The 20,243-nt window shown below is 36.3% G+C and overlaps 1 protein-coding gene across 8 annotated transcripts in view; it reads left to right on the top strand.

Annotated features, from left to right (window-relative positions):
* The window catches only part of FRY (FRY microtubule binding protein), a 234,520-nt gene that overhangs the window by 109,892 nt on the left and 104,385 nt on the right, over window positions 1-20,243 (top strand). For all 8 annotated transcript variants that reach the window (XM_027651378.1, XM_027651367.1, XM_027651340.1 and 5 more), the window contains 6 exons: window positions 6,537-6,590; window positions 14,749-14,888; window positions 16,805-16,895; window positions 17,302-17,381; window positions 17,499-17,579; window positions 19,143-19,311. In XM_027651378.1, coding sequence (XP_027507179.1) covers window positions 6,537-6,590; window positions 14,749-14,888; window positions 16,805-16,895; window positions 17,302-17,381; window positions 17,499-17,579; window positions 19,143-19,311 — 615 coding nt within the window. The remainder of the gene's footprint in view (window positions 1-6,536; window positions 6,591-14,748; window positions 14,889-16,804; window positions 16,896-17,301; window positions 17,382-17,498; window positions 17,580-19,142; window positions 19,312-20,243) is intronic.

Below are 20,243 nucleotides of genomic sequence, written 5' to 3'. Positions count from 1 at the left end.
TGTTTGGGGTTTTGGTGGTTTTTCTGTTTGTTTGTTTTGGGTTGATATAAGAGGTTTTGTTGCTGTTACCTGTATATCTGTAACAGCACTTAACGTTTGTTTAAAGTTTGTGACTCTTTGTTGTCAACATTGAGTTGAGGACATACCTGGGAATTTTTTTTACTGCTCAGGTAAGAATGTCAGAGCCCTTGAGTTGTTTGCTCAAGGTAAATGAAAGAAAGAAAACTTTCATTTTCTTTTTTGTGAGGTTTTTTTTTCACGTGTTATTTTGGGAAAGTTACAGTGACAAATTTTGCACTGTGCATCTAATAGCAGTGTCTGATTCAGTGGGTTTGCTTGTCTCTTCAGGCTGCTTGAAATTTACTTCTGTGGAGTATTACTTCTGAAAACCAATTTGCTATTTTTTTGGCCTGTTTGGCCCTTTTTTCCTGATATATCAGTTACTTCAGATTAAACACTCTCGTGAGTGTTTCTTAGTAGACAGCATAGGTAAAAGATGCCTTTTGCAGACAATGTGGTAATCAGACAAAAATTAGCCTGTAATACCTGATGTGATGACATAAGCTATCACCGAATCAGAACAGTGCATGACGAGGATGCCAAAGAGGCAAGAATCAGAGCCAGTGAGTGAAAACCTGTGTTTGAAGCTGAACTGATGTTTTCTTACAGTTTTGTATTCCACAGTCCAGCAGTACTGGGTACATTCTTTTCCACTTGAACGAAACAGAAGAGCCATTACAAAAAAATCAGAGCAATTACATGAAGAAAGAATAGGCTGATAATACTGAGCCTGTCTTCTAAACATGCACCTTTCATTATTTTTGTGCATTAACTGTAATGACAGGTAGGTTTTTGACCTGAGTTTGCTAAAATAAAAATTTTTTTGAAATATGGCATATTTTTACATGTTTTTCATAGCCACTCAAATATGCTTTTTTCCTCCAAATGAAATACTGTGTACAATTAACGTAACTTTTTTCCGAATTTTCAATTAAGTTAAATGAAGTCCATCCGAGTTTTTGTTAACATTTGTGAGCCTATAATTTTGTCTTATAGGCTCACAAAGTTGTGTTTTCTTGAAGCTATATTATCATATCTTTTATATTATGTTTACCTTTAGAATTTCCTATTGCTGTATGTGTAGAATTTCAAAGGTTAATAAGGGAAATCTCCTTTTCTCTTTATTTTATTATCTGTGTACCATGCTCACTCACACAGTTTCTTAAAAGTGCCTAACAGCTAATTGATGATGAGCAGAGCAACAAGAGAAATCAAAGATTCTGTTGTCATCCACTGAACAGACAATTTACACATTTATACATGAGGACCTGCTGACTTGCAAAGAACTGTTAATGAAAACAGGACACTAATTGCCTGTTTAGTAGAAGTTCCAGGTGGGAGATGTTTGGGAGACTATCAGAGCAAATAGATTATCCTTTCCTACAAACACCAAAAGCTTGGCTCTCTTCATTGCTTAGGTATAAATTAACTAGGCTTCTTGGGATGGTGGTAGGAATTCCCAAATAGTAAAAAGGTATATAAGAGATGAAAATTATTTCCAAAGAAATTCAGAGCTATTTTCAGTGCAAGAGCTTTTTTTTTGAAATGGCAAAACTGATACAAAAACTCACAAGTTCAGTTTCACGAACCTGCTCAATGCAGGATCAGCACAGATCCATTCTGGGAGGGCGGAGGCAGGACACACACAGAGAAGAAGCCAGGACCAGACAGAGAAACTGTTCATTTCAGAGGCAACTGGCTGGCAGGTCAGCTGCACCTGAAGGGTAGGTGCACCTCTGTGGAATGAAGTTTTGCATGCCCAGCCTTTAGATGCAAATTGGCATAATTGCATTTTCTCCTAGATGGTACAGAACATGGTTTACACATCATGTGAGCACAAGGTTGAGAGCGATATGTTTTGTGATTTTTGTATGTACAAAATAATCAATGGCCAAAAAAAAAAATTGCATATTTTTGAGCAGACCTTTTCCTGCGATCACCAGTTTTCTTTCCTGCTGAAAAGTATGTAAGACAAAGATTTTCATTTGGAGTGGAGGGACTTATGTGGTGATTCATTGTAAGCAGGAAAGAAGTACACTTGGGGATTTTTTGATTCTTAAGATTGTGGTTACATTCATTTTGTAAATATTGTGGTGTAGTAGTGGAATGCGGTCTATGTCTGCTCCATTTCATGTGAAAAGGTCCATTCTTCTGCTCCTTCTTTTTGATAAGTCTTCCACCCCAGCAGACTACTCAGTAGAGTACGTGTGGCTGCTTTTTAGCATGCAGTGCAAAAGTTAAAATTTGTGTAAAAAGATTCTTTCATCCTCCATGCTTTAAAAAAGCCCAATAGACCGATGGGTTTTATCTCAATCAGAAGTACAGTGACAGCAGCCTGTCACAGTTCACTAGGAATAACGTGCCTAATGATTGCTGAGATTAGAAATAGCTTTAAGGGCTACTATATGTCATTATAACATTGTGACATAGTGAAGCTTAATAGGCACTACAACATCCTTCTGTTTTCATGTTTCCCTGAAACATGTGTTCCATGAACACTCAGTTCTGTGACAGGTGGCTATTCCTGTGTAAATTTACCCAATTATGTTTGTGTAACAGCCCTGAAAAAGCATTAATATATTAACCACTAAAAGTAACTGACAGTCTTTGGAGAAATGTTTTAGTGTACCTGTGTGAATAGAGGGTTTGAATAATAGGGGTTTTTTAGATAAATTATAAATATTATATTCAGTTGATGCGTGCAAATATGATAAAATATACATTTGTCATTGCATATTTAACATATTCTATTTTATTATATTCTATCCATAGAATATAGAAAATTAATTTTTAGGTCAGTATTTTGTTTTGTAAGCACTGACAACACAAAACTTTTTGATGGTTTTATTGAAAAACAGTAGTTTCAAATATTAAATCCAAAGCTGTCTTTGCTGATCTTTACCACTTATCTGTAATGTGTTTAAATCATGGGAATTTCCAGCATGAACAAATACAGAGTATACAATTGTAGGCAGCACTTCAAACAAGAAATAAGGATGTTTAACTTAGTGATTAAAAATGGAAATGTTATTATTGAGAGTCCATTCTTCTGAAATTTTCTGAATTTTTTTGTAGTCCAGAAAGCTATAGGCTCTTTCATGTTGATCAAAATTTTAATTTTCATGTTTTTTGGTTGTAGGCTTTGGCTCCAAATTCAGCCTACCTATTCATCCAAAATGTAGTTTAGCTACAGAGACTCAAATAAGTTAATGGGTAATATAAAATGACCTCTTTGCCATTTCCAAATTGGCTGGGCAGTAAAATTAATAAAAATAAATAGTACCTTGAGGCTAGAAAACAGTTTTAAGAATTTTTAAAAACTTTAAAATTAATGTATCTCTAGGGTAAATAGACTACTATGGAATCTATTGCTCAGAGGCAGTTTCACTTTATTATACATATTAACCTTGTCTTTACAAGTCCTGAACACTTGGCATATAGTGAAGAAGTCTACCATGAGAATAATTATATCTTATATAGTAGCTGCCATAACAGCAATGTTGAAAATACTGCATAAAATGAAATGGTAAGACTCATAAGGATATTAGAACGAAGTGATATAGAACAGGCAAGTTGTTTACAGTAGTTGAAAAGATATTATCTATTGCATGAAGAAAAATTACTGGTTTTAAAGGATAAGCACCTGCAAGCAGTCTTTGAATTTACTCGGCAGTGTCTTCCTGACATGGTCACTCATTACTCTCATCATGCAAGCAGTCATGTTTAGGAGTCCTTAGAAAACAAAAACCACATTTGTATCTGGCCCTTCATTTTTATTCAGTTCATTATCTGTTCAGCATTCATCACTAGTAATAAAGTAAATAGTGATAACCACTACTTTGAGTTTTCTCAAACCTCCAAGCCCTAAATAAAATTTTCTGTGGTTGTTGCCATTCACTGCAGGGGTACAATGAGTGGCTTTGGCATGTGCACCCTGCTACCAGAACTGGGAATGGGGGGGGATATTGTGCAAAGACACTTGTCTTCATGGGGTCAGCTTGGGTCCATCCAGGCTGAGCCATCACTGCAGTGGCTGCAGGCAGTGTCAGTGGCAACACCATCCTTGGAAAGAGTTGAGGAAGATCCAGCAACAGCAGCAATCTGAACAGGGGGACACAGAAGAGGCAGAGACAGCTGCAGCAGCAGCTGCTGCCGGGCAAGAGTGTGAGTAGGTGCAGGATGGGACAGAGGGGAAGAAAAGGCCTCAGTTGAAGCTTTAGACTGGACACATTGAGAAGTTATAGCAGCAGAAGCCTTCATGGCTTTTGGTAGATAGCCTTGGCAGTTCTCTTTCCTAGGACGGCCTTCTGCTGCAACCAAGACTGCTGCATGGCCTGTGAATGGTTTCTTTAGGTCAATTTACCATAGTTTGGAAGCCCTGGTGTAGTCCGGTGTAAGAGGGCAAGAGATGACTTGTTTTGCCTTGTCAAAATCAAGGGATCTTCACTAACTCAGAAGTGCATTCCGTGGGGAGCATCGTCATCAGAAACTGAAGTATCTGGGAGGTGTGTGTGCTTCCAGAGTTAGGTGATGAGGACATTTTCAGGTTTGCAGTTTCAGACCTGGGTTCCCAGAGCATGGTTTGTCTCATTTACTTGTGTCCCTCTTACAGATAGCATGTGATGAGGAATCCCATACCTCATTTCTGCCTGAAACACCACGCTCTGAAAGCCAAACATTGCAGTGTTGGGCATGGAAACACAAAGCTTCTGCATACTGAAGCCCTTTTTGTTGAAACAGACCTTAAGAAGCTCTGCCATGGTAACACAAGTCTTCTGTAACAGAATCAGAAATTTCATAATTAAAAAAAAAAAAGACTTGTTGTTTTTTTCCCTAAACTGCACTAATTCTTAATATGCTAATTTGTTCAGGACTCACGGAAATGTAAGAATCTTTCTTTTAAATAAGTTGACTACTATTTTTGAAAGATTATCTGCTGTCCTTTTCAGTGTACAGCAACAGACAAAAAAGTATTGTCCTCCCATGGGACATATCTGATTGTCTGGAGGAGGAGGACTGTGGGTAGGGTAGTGTCCTTTGTTTTTCTCTGGGCTGCAAAGTTTTACTGCATCTTTTCATCACCAGTAAGTTGTCATGAAGTTGTAATTAATAGCTGTTGTGCCCGTAATGTAACCTGGAGGAGTCACTTTAGATATTTGAGAAAACAATGAAAAATATTGATGGCTGTTCTGGATAAATAAGTGACTCAGTAGAAAACATTTTGTTGATTTTTGTATTTGGTAGGTAGTCAGGGGATACTGCAGTCACCCCACACTTGGCCTCCTTGCCAGCTGGCATTACAAGTGGATCAGCATAATTAATTTCAAAATCAGTCAGCAGATTAAACTGGGCAACATTTTCTTCAGAGAAAAACATTAAATAATAGAAATCTTTGGTCTACGTAAGGTCTCTCCATTCCCGTATCTCAGCAGCTTTACAGATTTCTTTGGTTTGCATCTCATATGCCCTGACAGTGATGGTATTTGGCCTGATACATTAATGGATGCTGATGAGTGCAGTAGTTTGCTAAAAGCTGAACAGAAAACCTCATTCTGAGCTGGTGGGATAGCCTCAGTCTTTCAGCTGTAGGAGAAGAAAGATTCATGATTTACATAAGAATAAAGCACTGGCACATTTCAGACACTAGCAACAGTGGTGTAATTCAATACAGAATTGTGATGGTGACAAGTGATGTGTTTTTCAGACTGTCATCTGCCCTCATGTATTGTTTATTTTCATTGTGGTTTGGGAGATTCATGTTTTGTGTATTGTTGTGTATATCTAGAATACTGGCCTGTGTACTTCTACGTGTCTCAGGAATTCAGCCTGCTTGACGAAAGAGCCATAAAGGTGAATGGATGTTCACACACGATGACTCTGTCTGAGCTGGGCAGTTCTCTTTGGCTTTCCCAGTTACTCTGAGAACAAGTCTTGAAAATTTGCTTCCATTCCAAAAATGCCTTTTTTTTAATGAGTAATAATTTTTCCACAATTGTCTTCCTCAAAAATGAACTCTATGGTCTTTGATTCTTCTAAAATCACCTTTCTTTCAGTATGCCCTAAATGATGCACTATGTCTGTGTACATGTTTGTGTAGCCTGGTAGTGTTATAACAAGAAGGTATATCATGTAACTAAATAGACCCCCTTTGTTATGTATTAGAGGAAATACTAGATGCTTTTTATAATGTTGAAAGACTTTATCATCAGTGTGAGCAGCAACTCAGATGTAATATGTGGTCAATCCTTCTCCTTTGTGAAAAGACACCAAAGTCACTAAAGACACAATGTCAGTATTGGCTGATACATATGCAGAGGTCTCCTTTGCATATGAAACAAATAGTATCTCCTGGATGAGATCAGGAGACACACACTATGTGAGTAAAAAAATCTAACAGAAAAATAATAGTAGAGTTGATAGAATATATATGATAGTATTGATCTAAAGTAATACGTATTTAATATATTTTCTTTTAGGAGAAGCCACTGACCAAATCTCTGCAACGAGGAGAAGATCCCCAGTTTGATCAAGTAAGACACTTGAAATTATATTATTTCCATTCCTCAGGCTAAAAGATAAATACTTGGAAGGCATTCTAGTGTCTTTTTTCTGTGATTGCATACTGTAAAAGCAGTATGTCTCAATGTACTTTAGTAGAATGACAAATGCTTTGCCTAACCATTCTTGGGTTTAAATTGAAAGGATTTTTCCACTGTTTTTAAGCTCAACATTTTTCTACCATAGAACTTCTCACTTTTTACAGTGTATTAGGTACACGTATTATTTCCTGGCTGTTTCACCAATGGACATTTTGAAGCAAACTTTTTATATTTTCAGGATATCTGGTTTTTGAAACAGGTGCATGGCCCTCAATCTTTTTATTTAGTGGGGTTTCTCTTATAGTTATTATGAAGGCCTGCAGAATCACTGTCATTGCTGTCAGTCTCATCAGTCTAGTTTGTCTCTGTAGCTGTGACTCAGCATGACTTACATGTGTGCTGCACTTGAAATAGTCTGAGCCAACCTGTTGTATTTAAATTTAAGCGTAAGTTACATTGTCAGGATAAATGCCTGTATATGACAAAGTAGATAATAATTACAAAAGTGGTTGGCAGGAAGAAAGTATTAAAAATAAAATAGAACTTATATAATTAATTAGATTTCATTTAGTAGAACAATAAAATTGTAATTAATAAAATGAAATTTATATCTGTAAGGTAAATGGGACAAGTATAAAATAAAACCAACAGCAATATACACACTTTTTAATAATGGCATAAAGCAATTAATTTTTGCCAACTGTCTTTCTTTAAAAAAAAAAACACCTAGAAATAACTCCTACATAAGTAACCTATTTTGAAATAAAGAAAGATAGGTGGTAAAGAATTTAAATTGCGTAAAGGATGCCAAAACTCACAAAAATCACTCCCGATGAAGAGGAATGATAAACCATAGGTGTATCATAAACAATAAAAGTTATTTGCTGCTCCTCCATTCCTGCCTCAGCTGTCATTGCTGTCACCATTGCTGCTGATTCCACATCTGCCCACAGCACTGTGCCGCCAGCAAGGCCAGAAACACAGGACAGAAAGACAGAGCAAAAGCACCAGCAATAGTGACAGCTCTGAAAGCAGCTGTAACTAATGGCATAAGCTGCAGGTACCATATTGATTAACTTAACTTTGGGAGAGGAGATAGGAATAAGTGGAACTTCAGAACCTCAGATGAACATTTATTCAGTGTTCTGGGACATTGCACCAGAAGCAAAGATGCCTTTTGAGACTCCACTGGCGTTCACTAAGGTTCACATCATAATTTTAGTTTGACAAAGTGACACATACTAGATTGTTCTGTAGCTGCTTTTTTGGGAGAGGTAGCCTGCTTGGATGGCTGTTCAGAGCAGGAGATGAACAGAGGAGGCGACACTTCTGCTCTGTACTTGGGAGCTCCCTGTCTGCCTTGCTGACCACAGAGAAACCCAGGGAAACCAGCTGAAGGAGGTTGCTTTGTGAGTACTCCCTACCTGCCTAATGAAATTCTTTGTGGTATTCTGACCTTAATTTTATAGGTTTTTTTTTTCTTCCTGTGGGAAGAGTGTCATGCGCAAATGGGAAAGTAAAACAAATTAAGCCACCCAGATGCAAACCTTTTGATACTGTTCCTGCAGTGTATTAAACAAACACATAATGGGCGGCCATGATTTGATTAAATATTCATGGTTAAGCAAGTTGTGGCCCTTTACAAGGAAGAATTGGAAGACTGATGCTTCTCCTATTTGTTGGTAAATAGACAGAAAATTGAATAATTAAGTCAAAATCATTTAATGAGAACAGCAAGTGCTTCCTAGAGTGAAACAACTATGTATTTACTACTGTAGCAATTTACTCTGAGTGCTAGGGGAAAAAAACCCAGATGTAGTCAGAAAACAAAGGTAAATTTTGCTATGTGGGTCATTTATGTATCTCTATCTGCGTATCTAGAGTCCTACCTGTGTGCAGAGTTGATAGAAAAGTACAGAGCTGAGATTGCCTTAGAAGTCTTGTCAGAAAATCTTCCTTTCAGTTCCTTGAAATTTTCAAAACAAACTATTTAAACTGAAATTTTCAAAATTATTTGTCAGCCTCAGCCCAGATTGTTGGCAATGTTTCTGTTTTCATGTTTTCCATTCATGTTTTCCACTTAAAAAGCATTATCATTTTGAGATGTTACAGTGCTCCTGGGATTGATGTACACCTGTGATTGGCAGATGGGACCTGAACCTGGCTTATGAGCCCATTTACGAGAACATGGTTCATCCTTACCAAAATAGTTTTAGTTTGGCTAAATTCATACAATCATACAAAATTTTGTGATGCGTGGTAGAAGTTGGATAGAGCTGAGCTGGAGTAGAGACAAGAAAATAGAGGAAAAAGTCTTTCTTTACTTGACATATTTCACTCAGTAGATTAGTAAGTACATCTCATTATAAAGCCATTTTTCAAATCGCAATATGTCAGTATGATAAAGTTGTTATGAAAGAATAATTTTGCTGATATTGAAAATTAAGGTATGGACTACTTAGGAAACCTGGAAGATCATGATTTGACATGATACTCAAATATTTAAAGAGTCTATGGGATGCAGGAAGACCAGGTTGATAATCTCTTACTTTTCCCTTGCAGGTAAGGTATTTATTCCTGAAACACATTAAGTCATCTAGCAAAACAAAAAAAGGCCACACATGACATTCATGACATTTTTACTACAGAAATGAAGGAGGAAAACAGAGAGAATCCCCATGAACAAACATTCTCAAGGGGTGTCTAATAATTTTTACTTACAATTTTAAGTTATAAAAAGTGACACACTGTCAGAGGAACCTAATTTTCTAATCTTGCTGTTATCAAAATTATCTCTATTCAGTTTGAGTGAAATTGATAGGTAATGCTGAAGTGAGTAGGTTACTAGCCACTTGTCACTTTAAAATATCTGAGCTGCCTCTTTTAACTGTAGATTAAAAAGCATCAAAGGTAAGGCATGACCTGATTTAAAATTTGCTTTTTGCAAGTCAGCTTCAGAGGTGGAAAGACCAGCCAAAAAAACCCCTTTAAACTAACTCACAATATGCAGACTGGAACTTTAGCTACCCAGTGTAATCAGCATTGTTTAACACTGAATCCCCCAAAAGATGGTTATGAAACCATTGCTTACTACCCCTAAATAGCTCTATCTCTGTCTCTCTGAGAACCAGTGTTTTTTCCTGCGCATTCTCCAACACCATTTTAGAAGTGCTAGTTTTGATGGTGGTGATGGATCCAACATCAAGAGTCTGTGCACAGGCAGAGCTGTTTCTCTCCACATAGGTGTGGTCAGTGGCTCCTGTTAGGCAGACAGTATGTCTGACTGCCAATTGCATCACCCTCCTGAAACTCATAATAGTATCTTGAGCAATGTATGAAGTGATTGTACTTATCCTGACTTGCAGAGTGTTTCACCATTAGCCTAACAAACTGGATTCCTTACACTGACTGTATTTTCCTTTTTAGGTGTGCATGTATGTAAAGAAAATAGATACAGGAAATTATGTAGGTTTTGTCATATGTTTTTAAGTAATCTTACAGTATGTTTAAAGTCATATTTTAAAAGTTCTGGATTAGACAACTCTAGTTGCCTGTTGGCAAAGACCATTACTGCTCCAGCATTAGCATGCTCTGTGTTCCCAATCAGAGAAATGTTATTAAACATTGTACTAGTGAACTATGACTTAAACTTCCTATTACAGGAAACCATAAAATTGCAGTACATGGAAAGATCAAAAGCTAGGATGCAAAAACTCATAATTCTCCAAGAGGCTTATCCTCACCTAAGGAAACACTTTTATTACTCTTTTCTCAGCCTCTACTAATGCATCTTCTGATCTTACCATGGTATATAAATGTTCATGAACAACACTGGAGGCAGAAAAAGGGCACTGTGTAATCTTGGACTGAGCTACAGTTAGTTTTCCATATAAAATTGCAGAATAAATGCAATATTTTGGCCATGGAAGTGAAAACTTAACAACAAGGCTTACTTTTTATATGACGCTATCTCTATGAGGTGCCTGTTGAAGGAGTTTTCAGCATAAACTGCACAAAAACTTGTCCTTGTTTCAGTTATACTGCTCTCTTCCTAGAAGTGCACTAGGTTGGAGAATACAGATTGGAAAGAAAAAGCATTTAATATTTTATATACTTCATTTAATGTTTTATATACTTTTGGGAGACAAAACCAACAAAAATAGATCAAGGTGTAAAAAAAGGAAACTAAAAATGAATAAGAATAAAAAAGTGGAAAATGTAAATATAAATAGACAATAAGCAGCATACTAATGATTAATTTTTCCTTTTTCATAACAACCTAAATGTGATTAATGATAGGCTGATAATTATTCTTATCCAATATTATATTTGTTAGATATAGTAAGTGAATATTGGTATCATCATCATTACCATAGCACTGTGGTTGGTTCCTTTTGTGTTTTCTCTTTCCCTGAGTTTTACACGTTGTCCTTCTTCACCAGCAAACGGCACATGGTAGAGGAAGGATAAGATGGTGGTGATGGGGTCATAAAACAACCATTGGCTCCTGATAAGAGCTTTAGGGTCAAGTACTGTGTAAAAAAGTACATATAAAGGCAAAATTAAAGGTAGTACCTTCAGAACTGAACTTGCTGCCCACTAAAAATAAATGGGTTTTCATGTAAAATGTTATGCGGGTAGTAAAATAGCTATAAACATTGATAATGTATAAGAAAGCTGGGTGAAATTAGCCATCTACAAAATTACAATACTAAAAAATCCTGCTTTCTTTTTTACTCACAAAACCAAGGCCATAAATGAAAACTAGCCCAACTTGAATAGTTATCAGTTTTAACCATTTCCAGAGAGATCAAGCTTCATAGCACTGTCCCAAAACATGCTTATAACAGGGATGTGAATGAAAGGAGATCTTCACAAATACAACTGCCCTACTTGCTGCTAATATGTCGTTTTACAGATTTTTGAATTAGAGTTAGCTTGTCTAGAAACCTCTCATTAGCAGAAAAAAATGTTTTGTCTCAAAGGGTCCAACAGAATTAGTGCATTAGCTGCTTTGATTAGAGCTTAAGGCAGTTCATATCTCCACCTTCCCTTTCCTCCAGTCTGGAATATATGGAACAGGAATTGTTAACTTTATGTCTGCAATTTCGTATCTTGCATATATGAAATCCTGATCTTACTGTGGTCCGTAAGAGTTTTGCTGTTGATTTGAAGGAGCAAGGATTTAACTACAGCTGTTATTTTCCTTGAATCCGTATCATTTGTAGTTCTGGGGCTTTGCTACAGATATGCACGAAGTGTTACAAATATTGAAAGAAGGGAAGACATTATTGCGTGTCTATGGGTATCCTAAACGTAGCTGAAAGAGTGTTTACCAAATTCTGCTTTCAGTAGCATTGATAGAAAGTGTAAAATCTCACTCCTAAAGTCAATTATTTAGAATCTACACAACAGCAATTTGAAGACAAAATATGCAGACACTGTGTGAGTAACAGATTTACAAAAAATAAACCAACCCTATGCAAAATTGAAGTACTGCAGTTCTGCATTATTAAAATGGCAAGAAAATGCCCATTCAACATACGCACTGACATATATGGTATATGAAAACAATGCAGAGCCAAGAAATTAGTGATACTCCTGGGAATTGGATGCAATTTTGAATATATTTGCTGTTAAAGCACGTATAAATTCATAAGTGAAATGAAAAGGGTAACCACATCTATCTGCTGTTAGCAGAAACATTTCTTATATTTGTATTTTGATTATATAGCTAGACTTTTATGAAAGTATATAAATTGTAGCAAACTATCTGGGCAGAATTTCATTGAATTTCCTCTTGCATTTTAGTCCAAAATAAATATTAAGCATTTGCATAAAGTATATTTAATGGTCTGTGAACACAGGTTTTAAACAGCTCCCTACTTGTGCAGCTTTCTTATCCTTGAGGTATACAGTAGGTAGTTCATTTATGATGGAAGAACATGATCATTCGTCCAACAAGGAGATATTTGTACATCTGTGCACTCCCTTTCAGGAGCAGCACAGAGCTAGAATTCATCTCACTCCTGGACTTACTTCCAGAAAATGAAAGGGTTGAGAAACAGGCATGCTGGCAAGCTGGCTAGACTTCCCTCCCTTCCTGTTCCCTGAGAGCCAGGTCTTTGCCCAGTCCACCCTTCCTTCCTGTCTTAAAAGTGCAATGACAGAAAGATTAAAAAAAAAAAAAAAAAAAGCTATATTGACCTTTTATCCCTACTAAAGACACACACTGTAAATTCAGCAGAGAAGATTTGACAGGAATCCCTTTGACTTTTTCTGGTGAAATCGTATAGCTGGGATTTAAAGAACAGCAGTGATAAATACGTCATGACTGAAACAACTTTTCATTTGTAGTTACATATCATGATTTCTTTCAAGATATTTAGGTCTGTTTGGAGACAGACTTTTTAGTAGGGCCTGTTGCAATAGGACAAAGGGTAAGGATTTTAAACTAAAAGACACTCGGTTCAGACCAAATAGAAGGAAGATATTTTTTATGATGAAGCTGGTGAGACACTGCAAAAGATTGCCCAGAGAAGTTGTTGATGCCCCATCCCTGGAAGTGTTCAAGGCCAGGTTGGACAAGGCTTTGATCAAACTGGTTTAGTGGAAAGTGTCCCTGCCCACGGCAGGGGGTTGGAACTAGATCATCTTTAATGTCCCTTCCAACCCAAACCATTCTATGATTCTATGATTCTGTTCTTGTCTTCCCTAGCAAACCCTTTTTCATTCCATCTCATAATTAACAACCAGTGTTCTGTCAGCTTCAGAAAAAGTTTTGGAAAACAATAGAGAAGTGAGTTGGTAGTGAATGCTTTGCCCTGACACCAGCTCATTCATGTCTTCTGAGTATTTATCTGAAGCCTTAGGGTAGAAGGCTTTGATATAATTGAGCCTGAAGTGCTGTAGTAATTCGTCATGAAAGGCCTCCTGTCACTGCTGCAAGCAGTGCCTTACTGCCATCTTCCACAGCAGCTTGTTTCATATTTCAGTTAATAGAACATATTGCAAACACTGGATTGAAAGCTTTCATAACACCATATTTTTATAGAAATTTTAATTTTACAGGGGCAGTTGTGACAGCTTTCTGATGCACCATGTTTAATTTTAGGCTATAATACCCAAACAATAATACTTCATTCTCGAAGTGTCTCATTAGCTTTAGACCACAATGTCATGTGAATTAGTTAAATCCTAAGGCTGAAAACCTCCAAAGAGGTCAGAGTTATTCTTCTAGACTAAATGTTATCCACAAAAGTTCTTATTTAAATCTATCGTAATTCTTGGAAATTGTGTTTAAGATACTCAGTCTGCCAGTTTTACTCTTGTCTTAGTCACAGTGTTCGCACGAGCTTGGTCTTACATGGAACATTAAATGCTGTTGTTTTTCCAGAAGTATTGAAATGTGCTGGTTTAAGTTTAAGCAGGTAGATAGACCTGACATAGTTGACATAATCTGTGTGCTTGACATGAAGTACACACTCTTCACTCCTGATGCATCTGTATGGTCAGTTGATTAAAATTATTGCAGAGCTTATATGTTCTGAGTTTCAGGAGGGGCATCCAGCAGTCAGATACAACCCCCAAAGACACTGTTTCTGATTCACTGCTTTTTCTTTCCTTAAAATATGCTCAAACTCAAATCAGCATTATGGAACAAATCAAAATAACCCCCTTGAAGAACTAGATAGTTCTGGTATGTAGTAAGATGTGATACACAATTTTAATGGATTTTAATATCATCAGTATAAAGACACTACCTACATACAGTCCACTATTGTATTTCTGCTTATGTTTTATAGAATCCTAGAGTCCCTCAGGTTGGAAAAGACCTTTGAGATCATCAAGTTCAACCACAATCCCAACACTGCCAAGTCCACCACTAAACCATGTCCTACGTGCCATATCTGCATGTCTTTTAAAGATAGGAAATGCAGAATATTAAGTCACTGCTTGTCCCATCGTTCTCAAAAATTAGATGAAAACAAGAAAGAACATATATAACCATTGAATTAGTAATTTTTTTAAGAAGGAGGGGAAACTTCAACAGTATTTGATTTGTTGATTTGTTATGTTTTCCCCATAGGTTATAAGCTCAATGAGCTCACTTTCAGAATATTGTCTGCCCTCTATCCTGCGCACTTTGTTTGATTGGTATAAAAGGCAGAACGGCATAGAAGATGAATCTCATGAGTACAGACCAAGAACAAGCACTAAATCCAAAAGGTATGATTTTGAATCTGCATACATACATAATTTATAAATTCCAAGGTAAAATTGTCTTCTGTGAGGTAACAGTTGCCTGAAAGTTGTTGTATCTTTTTTCTGCTTGTTCCTGGAACTCTTCTCTTGGCTTCTTGATGGATGCAATAATTGTGTCTTTAAAGTTATGTTCCTGATAGTTAAAACACAACATTGCTGTTATGTTTGTCTTGCTGCTGTTTTGAAAGCTTTAATGTCATGTAAATATTGATGTGTCTCCTTTACTTATGTGATCAGGCAATAATTCTGTGACACTTGGAAGAATTTTTTTAATATAGTGTTCTGCTTGGACATAGAAATTTCTTATACACCTATCCTCAATCCAAAACCTTGAGAATCAGTCAAAGAGTTTTTAACAACATTGACTTAACTCTTTAAAGAAACAAGCACATAAAAATAAAGTTATCAGTAGTTCCTCAGTGATAAGGCAGTAGATTGGTCTTGGTTATATTGAGGTCTAGTAGTTTGGTACAGATATATTCTTCAGACTTACAGTTTTTCTGAATACTTTGGTAGTACATTTACACACTTTAATGAAGCAACAGGAGAATCAACACTGTCAGGCCTGGTATTTGGAAATGCATAGGCAATTCTTCACGTTAGGATTACATTATAATCCAGTAACTACAGAAAGAGATAGTTGCTGGAACGAAGGAGGAGGAATAAGTTTTAGATATGAACCTGAATCAGAATCTTTCAGACCCTTTATGTCAGTAGAAGTAGGCAGTATGAAGACATGATTCATCGATTAGATGTCTGCTTTTGGATGAGATGAATCCTTGCCTTGAATTCTCTCTTTCTCTCAGCTAGTTGCAGGACTACCTGCTCATAAATAGATGTCTTCAGGAACTCCACCTAAAATTTAGTTGAAAGTCAGTTTAGCAGTGGATCAAGGCCAGTATGTCAATTGGTAGTGTTGCAGAAAGACTATTATTACCAGTTCTGTCTCCAGTTAATGTGAAACCAAGAAAACCAAAATGCAAATAATTTATTTCATCATCAATCAAGTAGAACTTTTAAATGGATATTTTATTATGAGTGCATGAGTACAATTGAAATCACTGAAATTCTTAATGTTTATAAGAATTGTGCTGAATTTACACAAAAATCTCACTGAAATCAGTGTTAAATGCTTCAAATGGACTCCAGAACTGTTCCTTTAACGTTTAATTTTACAAAAAGTACATTTTTACAAAACGTATGTTTCGTGTTATCTTTTCAATACACCTTGAAACTCTGATGAGGTGATCCAAATGGGTATTTTTTTGTTTTTGTATTGCAGGCTATTCACCTTAGACTTTTATTCCTCTGTGTCATTCTGCACTAAGAATGTGTTTGAACATTTGACAAGTGTTGCCAAAGTTAAAAAATTAACACCGGAACAGTTTTTAAAAGAGAATGGAGTTTGGTTATGAATTCTCCATCAGTGCTTTTAAGGCATTTTCCAAAAATTCATCGCAAGTCTAAATATGAATTTGATAGCACAATGTAATTTATTACATTTGCCACCAAAGTGTAATTAAGAATAGTCTAAATGATGGCATCAGCAAGGAATTTGAGATTAAATCCCTTTGTTAGAATACAGAATCCATAAATTTCCTTAGTTGTGTTTTGATTTGGAGTTTTTTGTGTAGATCTTAAACAGGAAAAAAGAGAGAGGAAATGGATAGTGATATTTAAGCATTTGAAGCAAGTTAGATTTGGTCTGTTTATCTCAGAGTTTAAGAGCACAACAGTACATTACTTTCTGAAATGCTGGACTGCAATTTAAAAAGTAGAACACAATCCCCTGTTATCTGTATTTGTGTAACTGAAGAAAGTATATAATATTTATTATGACACATCTCTGAAATATTGTGTTTCTTGGTTTGATTTTGCAGTGATGAACAGCAGAGGGACTATTTAATGGAGAGAAGAGATCTGGCTATTGATTTTATTTTTTCTTTAGTATTAATAGAAGTTTTGAAACAGGTATGAGTTTTTAAATTATCCGTTAACTAATAAATGATGGAATTTACCAATGTAATTTCCAATGTAAAGTGAGTTTTGGGATTCTTCTTTCTATTTGCATCTTTAAAAGTATAATAAAAACATGAAGTACAGTCTGCATACTTGTTCATTGCTGTCTTTCTTGCACCTGCAGAATACATAGTACTCTGTACTTTTACAGACTTTGCTTTGCCAAGTCTTAAGAGCTAAAGTATTTCTCTTCCATATAAAATAAACATCAAGTGTCTGGCTTATTCCAGCTATTTTTCTAGTTACATCCTATTTCAGCTGATACCGTATTTCTGTATCGATGATACCCATGAGTAATACTCTGAGGTATTGAAGTGTAACATATATGTCCTTGTTATGTTTTATTTTGTGTTTCCAGATTCCACTTCATCCTGTAATAGACAGTTTGGTAAATGATGTTATTAACTTGGCTTTCAAGCACTTTAAGTACAAAGAAGGGTAAGGCTCTTTTTCCTACAAAAGTTCTATGAAAAAAATGCTTGCTTATTTTTTTAATAGTTGTGGTTTAAACAGTATGCTTTCTCAGCTGAGAATTCTTTCTTTGTCTCTTGCTAGGTACCTTGGTCCTAACACTGGAAATATGCACATTGTTGCAGATTTGTATGCAGAAGTAATAGGTGTTCTAGCTCAAGCAAAGTAAGCAAAATGGAATATCTTATTTCCCCCATGAATCTGACAAGTTCTACTTGCTTAGCATGTGAATATTCTGATTTTCTCACTTTCTTTAAAAATACAATATGAATAAGTTATTTAAGTTCATTGGCCCTCTATTTATCTAGGTGTTCTGGAGCATTGACCTCTAGGGAATCAGAGGCTTTCTGCATCTAGTCCAGTGATACTGAATAAATTCAACTTGACTACAGTAGCATTATTTTTCTTATCTCAGCAATGACGTCTGTGGAAAGCCCAAAGGGCTGAAGAGAGCTATTTTAATTAATTTTTTTCTATATACTATTTTTTCTTCAGCTGAGCAAACCTATAAATGGCTATCCTCCTACACAGAAACAATTCTAAGTCTCTCTGCCATTATTTAGGCCTAGAACTTAATGTAACTGCTTCTGAACCCTTCATCCTTCTTAGAACAGACGACATAAAACACTTTTTGGATCTGGAAACAGACAAATTCAGAAGCTTGTGTACCCAATATAGCCTCTCATCATACTCTTACACCACAAACTAAGCAAAGGGTAGAATTTACTGCCCTGACATAATGCTACCTGACTTTTTGGTGTTGCTGAGAGTGAGTCTGCTCTACAAAACCAGTCAACTTAGCTTGATGTAGACAAAATAGTTTGAGTTTCTGGAAATCATATAACTTTGGGTAAGGCCTTACCTGAGCTTTTAAATTATCTGGGTCAAACACAAAAGTGGCATCTGGATCCAAAGCCTCAGTTTGACTGTCAAAATATACATGATCTCCATAAATACTGCCTTTCTTCTCCAGTTCTGAAGGGCCTTGCTAAGATGTTTCTGCCACTAAAGGCTTCTTCCTGCCAACCTGTTTCTTTCAATTCACTTATGTTGTCTATCAAAGGTGATAACAAAAGGTTACTACAAACTACACCTGCCCATGAAAATGACGTTCTTTTGATTTCGTCTCAAAAAGGAGAGGAGGTCCTGTTGGATGATCTTTCTGTATGTTATTTTTATGGACAGGGTGTCTCAAAAGACACCTTCACTAGATGTATGGGGGGAGATCAAAAATTATTGTACACTCCTCCATCCAAAGCTGTTGTAGTTATTAATGCTTAAGTGTTACTGTAATGGCTGTTAGATAAAAAACCTGAACTGAGTATGCTTATCTGAATGTTTTCATGGTTATAATTTAAACATTTTCTTTTGAAAGAATTGCATGTATTTGCTAGAAAATTATCTTTCATCATGTATTTTTGAAAAATATGTGAGGGGGTTATTGTAATGATATTATTAGCTCTCATATAAAAGAGGTGCATGGTAATAAAAAAATTTGGAAGATGTGGTTCTCTAAAGGGACTGAGATCAGACTGTATGCTTCATCTTATGAGTTTATTAGAAGTGAAAGAAAACTAAACAAAAAGAAATCTATTCACATACTGAGTGAAATGGTATTTTACAAACTGTGTTTAAACCTCCTTTAGGTTTTTCCCAATTCATATGCCTTACAATACCTTCTAAATACTAATTTTGAACTTTTTGGAACTAACTAATCTGAATTCATAGATTTCCTGCTGTAAAGAAGAAATTTATGGCAGAGTTAAAAGAGTTGCGGCATAAAGAACAAAGCCCATACGTAGTTCAAAGCATTATCAGTCTTATAATGGGAATGAAATTCTTTCGCATTAAGATGTATCCTGTGGAGGACTTTGAAGCTTCTCTTCAGTTTATGCAGGTAAAATTCTTAAGGATATAACTGTGGTTTCCAGACCTTTTTGAATGGGCTAGCCTTTAGCTTTCTTGTAATGTTCCAGGAGATTTTCCATATGTCATTCCCACATAAATGTATGTGCAGCTACTTTCTGCTTGTTCTGAACCTCAGTGCTTCAGTTTCCAGTCTCTGGAGTGTGTCATTCCATACCACTTTTCATCAGTCATATACCTCTAGTCCCTACATCTTGCCCTCCAGCTAAAAGTGGTTTTGTTCTGTAGACTCCAGATCTTCCACCCTACCATCCCACAGCTGCCCCTTGCCCTGTGTCCCTGCCTAGCTGTGTCTCCCTAGCTGCTCACTGCCTCCAGAAGGAATCTGCCAACATTGATGTAGTTGCCAGAAAAGAGAGAAACTTCTGATGGAGAAAAACACTGAGCAAGAGACAAAGAATTGAGGCAAAAGCTGGATGGAATTTCCCTTGCATGTGTTGTCTGCTTCCACCACACCTTCACCCTGCTTCCTGTAGGGTACATTCTGTATCCTCCTGGTTTGAGAGTCACTAGTACAGAGCATAGTTTGGTTATAATGAATGCTTTAAATTAAGAGATTACATAATTTTGTAAAAGGCAAGAAACTATTTCATGTTGCAACATTCTTGCTGTAATGTGCAATTGGTTCTGTTCCCATTAGCAGGTTTATTTAGCTTAACCTTTCTATTCCCCTGTTTTTATTCAGGATCACCCTCATGGTTGCAGAGTTTGTAGCCACTCATCCAGTAAAATACATGTTTTATGTAAACCTCCATGTAAAGATCACCTTATTGGTAGAGTAGATGGAGAAAAAAATCAATGTTAGATGCCCATGCGTAAGGATTTGACAGTGGAATACTAATACACAGGCATACAGACACACTGAGCCATTTCTTTAAAGCCTGAACTGGAAGCACATTCTAT

This window comes from Corapipo altera, unplaced genomic scaffold, assembly GCF_003945725.1.
Source record: "Corapipo altera isolate COAL_440 unplaced genomic scaffold, ASM394572v1 0, whole genome shotgun sequence".
In the NCBI taxonomy this organism is placed as follows: domain Eukaryota; kingdom Metazoa; phylum Chordata; class Aves; order Passeriformes; family Pipridae; genus Corapipo; species Corapipo altera.
Note: the sequence above shows the minus strand (reverse complement) of the source record. Positions and strands in the feature narration are given on the sequence as shown.